Source organism: Empidonax traillii, unplaced genomic scaffold (assembly GCF_003031625.1).
Source record: "Empidonax traillii isolate 1590-97213 ecotype Southwest subspecies unplaced genomic scaffold, ASM303162v1 scaffold1729:size67628, whole genome shotgun sequence".
Lineage (NCBI taxonomy): Eukaryota > Metazoa > Chordata > Aves > Passeriformes > Tyrannidae > Empidonax > Empidonax traillii.
In genome coordinates this window covers 36,343-43,499 of record NW_020956922.1, presented here as the reverse complement: position 1 = coordinate 43,499, position 7,157 = coordinate 36,343, and the positions used below count along the sequence as shown (strand labels likewise).

Here is a 7,157-nt window from a genome sequence, read left to right as displayed (position 1 = left end):
GCCCCCTTTCCAAATTCCCGTCTTTTCCTCCGGGCTGTTCTTGCTGTGGGGCTTCAGCAAGACCCAACCACGGCCCCAAAGCCCAGATTTCCAACCCTCCTGGCAGGAGATGGAAAGCAGAGGGCAGGGGATGTTTGTTCTGGGCATGAGCCCAACTTCTGCTGTGTAAATAACCAGGATTTACCCACCTCCTCACCAAAGCACAGCCAAATGCCTTCTTGGCTTAAAAGATCATCACTTACCAACCATTCCCCATCCCTGTTCCCTTATAAATCCATAAACCAACCATTCCCCATTCCTATTCCCCTATAAATCCATAAACCAACCATTCCCCATCCCTGTTCTACCATAAACCAACTATTTTCCATCCCTAGTCCCCTCTTAATCCATAAACTATTCCCAATCCCTATTTCACTATAAATCAACATTCCCCATCCCCATTGCACTATAAATCCATAAACCAACCATTCCCCATTCCTGTTCCACCACAAGTTAACGTGATTTCCCACCCCTATTCTCCTATAAATCCACAAATCAATTATTTCCATCCCTATTCCCCTATTAACCCATAAACTATTCCCCATGACCGTTCCACTATAAATCCATAAACCAACCATTCCCCATCCCCACTCCCCTATAAATCCATAGACCAGCCATTCCTCATCCTTATTCCACTATAACTCCACTATTCCCCATCCCTGCTCTCCTGTAAACGCATTAACCAGCTATTCCCCTACAAATCCATAAACCAGCCATTCCCCATTCCCCCATAAATCCATAACCCATCCGGTCCAAAGGCATCCAGGAGAGGCCGGGGTGCGACCGCAACCCAAACACCCCCCAAAACCAGATCAGAACCGCAGCCCGTCCTTATTAGGCCCTCTCGCCCTCCTCGAGGCGTTCCACTGGTGTTTTTTATCCCAACTTTTCCCTCAGCGTGAAGCTCCACGCACGGCGGGGAGGGCGGCGCTGTCCCTTCAGGGGGTCCCGCTGCTGCCCCTCCACCCCCGGGGCTGCACCGTGCGAAGCCCCCGCGTCCCTCCCAATCCCTCCCTGTCTCTCCGTGCCTTTCCAAGTCATTCCAAGTCTCTCCACCCCTGTCCTCCCTCCCTCCCTGCCCTCCCTTCCCCGGTTACCTCAGCCGGGCGGGGCGCGGGACTCGAACCGGCGGCTCCGGGGACAGTGAGACCTGCGAGGCGCCCGCTGCCCCGAGCCCCGCCGGCCCCGCCCACCCGCGGCAGGCACAGCCAATCACAACGCTCAGTTACCCCCCCGCCTCCCCTGCTAACCCGTGCTCGCCGTCCCGCCCCCCTCTCTCCTTTTAGCCAATAGAAAGCGGCATTTTCTGATTGACACCCGCGCCTTGCAATGAGAGGCGTCTCTTTTTGGGGGAGTGTCTCGCGGGGAGGGGCGTGGTCTCAGCGAGGGGGCGTGGCGTCGGAGGGTATATGAGGAGCCGCTGCGGCCGCGGTGCCATTTTGTGTAGCAGCGCCTGGGGAGCGGCGGGCGGAGGCGGCGGAGGGTTTCGGGGTTCGGACCAGAGCGGCCGGATGGTGAAATCCTCCCTGCAACGGATACTCAACAGCCACTGCTTCGCTAGAGAGAAAGAGGGGAATAAAAGCACCATCATGCCCGCTGTGCTGAGCCTCAGTACCGGACAGAGCAGGTGAGGGGCCGCGGCCTCCTTCAGCCTTGGCACCCGCCGGGCGCTCGCTGCCTTCTTCTTCCTCCTCCTCCTCCTCGTTGTCCCCGTGCCCAGTGGCCTCCCCGGTGGCCGCGGAGGGTGTGGGGGAGGCCCCGTGGGCGGCGGGGGAGGGGCGGCCTGGCCCCCGCCCTGTGTGTGGGCAAAGGCGGGAGGGGAGAGTGGAAAAAACCCACCAGAGAAAAAGGTGTTTTTTGGCCCCCTGGGGCTATCTCGGTACCCCTGAGGGCACCGGCGACACCAGCAGGGCTGAGGGGGGGGGGGGGGGGGGGGGGAAGCAATAATTAGGCAAAGATACGGAAGGATTGAAGGGGATTTATCCCCTTTATGTAACCGTGGACACTGCGGAGAACTAATCGAGGGTAAGGGTGTTAGAGCTGGTGGTTCCAAACTGCCCCGAAAGATTAAAGAGCCCCCACAGGTGCTGGGAGGAAGGAAAATACCTGAATTGGGGGGGGACTGGGGGTGCTCGGGGCTCCGATCTGCCCTTCGCGCCTCCTGTGTGGGCTGCGAAAGGAGATTTTTCGCCCTTTTTATACTCGCCTGCGGTATAAAGGTGGGTTTTTTTTACTTCCCAAGAGGCGTAAACGCACGTAAACATCGCTCTGAAATGTATTCGTGGCTGGAAACCTTCATTTTGCACCACGTTTTGTGGGGGAGAAAGGTGAAATTGTGACAGGGACTGCTGCTGCACCCTCCTGAAAAGGGTGTTGAAAGGTTTATTTGTCAGGGAGAGCAGGGATGTACAGTTTACAGTCACCGGGATATGAAATAAATAATGCTGGTACCAAAGAAAATTGGCTTTTAAACAGCCTAAAATTGAACACTTAATTAAAAAAAAAAAAATTTGAAATTTTAGATTTTAAATAGTTCTGTATAAAATATAATATATAGATATATTAAACATAGAAAGTTGAAAATATATATGTAAAAATATATAAAGTTAAAATTTCACATATAAAGATACATTAAATAAGTTAATAACAAAGGTAAAACATGTTTAAAATAAATATATAAAATATGCGTAAAAGAAATGTGGAAGGAACAAATTTGTTTTAAATATATAAAATAAATATGCGTCAAAGATACATAAGTATAAATTTACCTTTTAAATAAATGTATAAAATAAACATGCGTCAACTAAACAACAAAGTTAAAAACGTATGTTTTAAATGAATATCTAAAATAAATGTGCGTAAAACAGATGCAAATATAAAGTTAAAATCTATATTTTTAAATAAATATTTTCTATTAAATAAATATATTAAATATAAATATATTATGTTAAATAAATATGCTAAATAAAGTCGAAATTTATATTCAAAATATACGAAATAAACATAAATATATTAAGTAAATGTAAAATTTAAAATACAAATTTTTAGTAAAAACCTGTAATCGCTCTATATAGATCATTTTTTAAGATATATATATATAATTTAGCTTCCAGCACATATTTCCCCTCACTGCTCATTCCCAGCCTTTCTAATACGGATTATCCATCACAAGTTTCAAGCTCCTTAAAAGAAAAAAAAAAAAACAAAAACAAAAACCCAAAACGACCACCCCAAAATCGCTGAAACCGCCGTGCCGAGGGGTGCAAAATGGAGGCTTATTTTGGAGCTGTTTATTCGGATTTGCAAATGGCTGCAGTGGCTCCTGGCACTCGAGACAGGACGATTGTGAAAATCTCCCCAAGGGCCTCGATTGCTGCATCTGCTGAGATGACGCAACTCAAGAGTTGAGCCTGCGGGTGAAGGATGGTGCAGAGGGAGGGGCCAGCTCTGCTCTGCCACGGGAGGAGTTAAACGGGCTCCGGAGGGTGGGCAGGAACTTCCAAAAAAAAAAAAAAAATTAATAAAAAAAAAAAAAGAGCTTTGCATCCTCGAAACTCGATGCTTTCCCCTCCTGGTGCCCCGAGGAATTCGGTGGCAAAAGGGGTTTGGAGGTTTGCTGGTGTTCAGGTGTGGGCTCAGCTCAGGGCTCCTCAGTGTGGTGGAGATGATCTCGCAGATGTCCCTGCTTGAAATATTTCGTGGAGGTACCTGAGCTGGAGCTGGGAGTGCTGGTGGGAAGGGTTGAGGTAACCAGGGCTGGATATCCCAGGGGAAAAAAAAAAACCAGCCTTGTTTTGCTGGGCTGGGGTTTGTGCTGAGTGAGGACACAGCACATTCCTGCAGAGTGGCTCTTCTGAGATCACCTCAGGCCTGGCCTGGGACAGAAACACACCTGGCTCACCTCAAACTGGGATGAGTTTTCCTCTCTGACTCCGTCTTTCCCTCCATAAACTGCAGGAGCAGCTCTATGGGCACGAAGCAGCTCCTGCCCCTGCTCTGGAGGCTCCTTTGTCTCCCCCCTTGCTGGGCATGCGGTGGGAGGAGCCCCTTGACCTGAGCTTGCTTTATTTCTTCAAATCTCGCTATCTGATGAGTGTGTCAATGCTTTGTGGGGTCCCTGTGTGACTGTTTGATGCCTTTTGCAGTTCCAGGGTTCCCTTCAATTGCTGTAGTAACCTGGGTCCGGGGCCTCGGTGGTGCTCCTGATGTCCCTCACCCACCCCTGAAGATCCCAGGTGGGCGAGGGAATAGTCAGAGGGATCACAATCTTTCAGCTAATTTATTTTATTCGGTGAGTATGAGGCACAAAAACCGGTTTTTTTTTTGTTTTTTTTTTTTGGAGGCGTTCCTTGCCTGAGGGGGAAAAAAAAAATAACCCTGCACTTATTTATTCGCAGGATAATCGGCTGAATGTAACAGAAGAACTAACATCTAACAACAGGACAAGAATTCTCAATGTCCAGTCAAGGCTTACAGATGCCAAACACATTAATTGGAGAGCAGTGCTGAACAACAACAACCTCTACATAGAAATTCCCAGTGGTGCTCTGCCCGAGGGGAGCAAGGACAGGTGAGGGAAAATTCAGGATGAACTCCTGTCTTGGCAGTGGGGTGGAATAACTTTTCGTGTTCTGAAAGCTGAAATTATGCTGCTGGATGCTCTCCTGGGAGAGGCTGCAGCTCAGTGGTCCTGGTTTGAGCTGCAGGCAGAACCACCTGGGATTTGGGATCCCACTGTATCAGGGATTTTGGGCTGTTTTATCCCTGGGGAACTCCAGCCTGGCTCAGACTCTGTCACTGCAGCTCCTCCTTCAGCTGCCACAGAAAACACATCTTCTGTGTCATTAGGACTTAGATTTCTGCCCTCAAGGTCAGCCTGGGGCTCAGGGATCTCCTGTTGGTGGCAGGCTCCAAGCCATGCCCCTTCCTTAGGAATTCTGTGTGGAATGGCTCACCATCTCTGCGGGAAGCTCTTCCCTGCCAGGGCCCAGGGAGTGTTGGAGCAGCACTCAGGCCCAGGCTGGGATTGCTGGGGCTGTGCAGGGCCAGGAGTTGAACTCCATCCTTGGCGTGTGTCCCTTCAGGACATTCCCTGTGCATTCAAAACTGACACCTTGCGTTCCTCCCTCCCTCCCTCAGTTTTGCAGTTCTTCTGGAATTCGCTGAGGAACAGCTTCGAGTGGAGCACGTGTTCATTTGTTTCCACAAGAACAGAGACGACAGAGGTGGGTGTTGGTTCTCTTTGCACCTTGGAGGTACAACCTGCAGCTCTCACCTGAGCTTTGCTGTACCACGTGGGTGAAACTTTTGTCTCCCGCTTTATGTTTTGTAGCTGCATTGCTCCGTACTTTCAGCTTTTTGGGCTTTGAGATTGTGAGACCAGGGCATCCCCTTGTCCCCAAGAGACCAGACGCTTGCTTCATGGCCTACACGTTGGAGAGAGACTCAGCAGAAGAAGATTAGATTGCAATGTTTGCCTCTTTAGAGCTTTTCTTGTTGTCCATAAAGATGATTCCTGTAGAAATTTTGTCAACATCTTATTCCAGTCTATATATATATATAACTCTGTACGAAACGTTGTGACCCAGCTGCTTATTTTATTTTTTTATTTTGTTTGGTTTGGGTTTTTTTTGTTGGTGGTGAGATGTTGAAAATTTCGGGCTCCACATTTTTTTTTTCCCCCTCTGGATTTTTTTTTTTCTTTTTTAATTTTTTTTTTTTCGTGTGCATGGTCGTGCAAAAACAAAACCACAAATAAATGCTCCCTCCAAATTAGCAGTATATTTCTTGAAGTTTAATATTGTGTTTGTGATACTGAAGTATTTGCTTTTAATTCTAAATAAAAATTTATATTTTACTTTTTATCGCTGGTTTTAAGCTGTTTAAAATAAAAACAAAACAAAACAAAAGACTTTGCACTCTTGAAGAGGTGGCTCTGGAACTGCCCCAACCATTAAAAGTTGCAGGTGTGGAAAGGCTTTGCTCGTTCTTTGCTTGACTTGGGAACTCATGGATGTGCTCTGCCAGGGCTTGGAATAATCCAGCAATCCTGGAGAAGGGAGTAATTAGCAGCTTGGCCATTCCCACTGGGAATTGGGATCTCTGCTAGGGAGGGTTTTTTAGGATCCTTAGGGCGTGAGTTGGTGGGGAAGTCACAAGTGGAAGGTGAGAGAAGCTCTCGGGGCTGCTTTGAATATCAAATATCCCACTTAAATACCTGTAATTTGTTTGTTCCCAGTGACAGTGGAGGGTGTTGGCTGGGCAGGGAGGCTCCAGGAATTTTTTGGGGGGGTGGTTTAGGAAGGGTTTTGTGGCACTTGAGGCTGGGCAGGCTCCAGAACTCTTCTTGGGGGGCAGATTGTGGTGGAGAGGGGGCTGTTGGTGGGGTCCACAGTCACCTGTTGGTGTTCAGGGTGGTGACCAGAAGGGGAAAAATGGCTCGTGGTGCTGGAATTAGCAAAATTCAGGCTGGGAATTATTAAATTATCAATTATCATTGAGCTGAAGTTACATCAGTCTCTAAAGAACAGAGCTTTGAAGAGTGGTATTTTCATTTTTTTCCCAATATTTGCAGGCTTGTTTGGCACAGTTCAGGCCAGTGAATCCTTCCTGTATAAAACCTGGGAGCAGGGTGTGGGTTATTTGGCCAGGTTATGCTGGGAGTCTGTAAATAGAACTACGGGGTGTCTGTTGAGTGCTCTGGGGGGGGGATTCAGACTGGCTTTGGGAACAGGGAATGCTGTGACCCCACAGGCCATCCCTTTGGCTGGATCTGGGCTTGGAAGTCCTGGGATTGTGTGGAATACACCAAAATACTGCATGAAACAGCTTTGAGATGCAGCGGGGAGTGGACCTTGAGGTGGGAGTGATCAGGGATTGTGGTGCAAGGTTGGGGTTCTTGGTGGACTTCAAATTGGGGTCTCCTCCCCCCAGGTCCCTTCCCAGTTCCCTTCTGGCCCTACAATCGTGCTCTTCCTACAGGGATTTTCGGAAAGCCGGTGACAGGACTCAACAAAACAGCCTGAAGCTGAGTCAGGGCAGGTTTGGGGTGGATCTCAGGGAAAGGTTCTTCCCCCAGAGGGTGGTGGGCACTGCCCAGGCTCCCCAGGGCAGTGGGC

General features: G+C 48.6%; 1 protein-coding gene across 1 annotated transcript; it reads left to right on the top strand.

The window, feature by feature from the left end:
* Positions 1–1,464: 1,464 nt before the first annotated feature.
* Positions 1,465–6,014, top strand: OAZ1 (ornithine decarboxylase antizyme 1). Its single transcript, XM_027908495.1, is given in 7 exon segments — positions 1,465–1,666; positions 4,185–4,242; positions 4,244–4,330; positions 4,437–4,609; positions 5,179–5,264; positions 5,372–5,632; positions 5,664–6,014. Coding segments are annotated over 6 exon segments (651 nt in total). The 5' UTR covers positions 1,465–1,550; the 3' UTR covers positions 5,503–5,632; positions 5,664–6,014.
* The last annotated feature ends 1,143 nt before the right edge of the window (positions 6,015–7,157 follow it).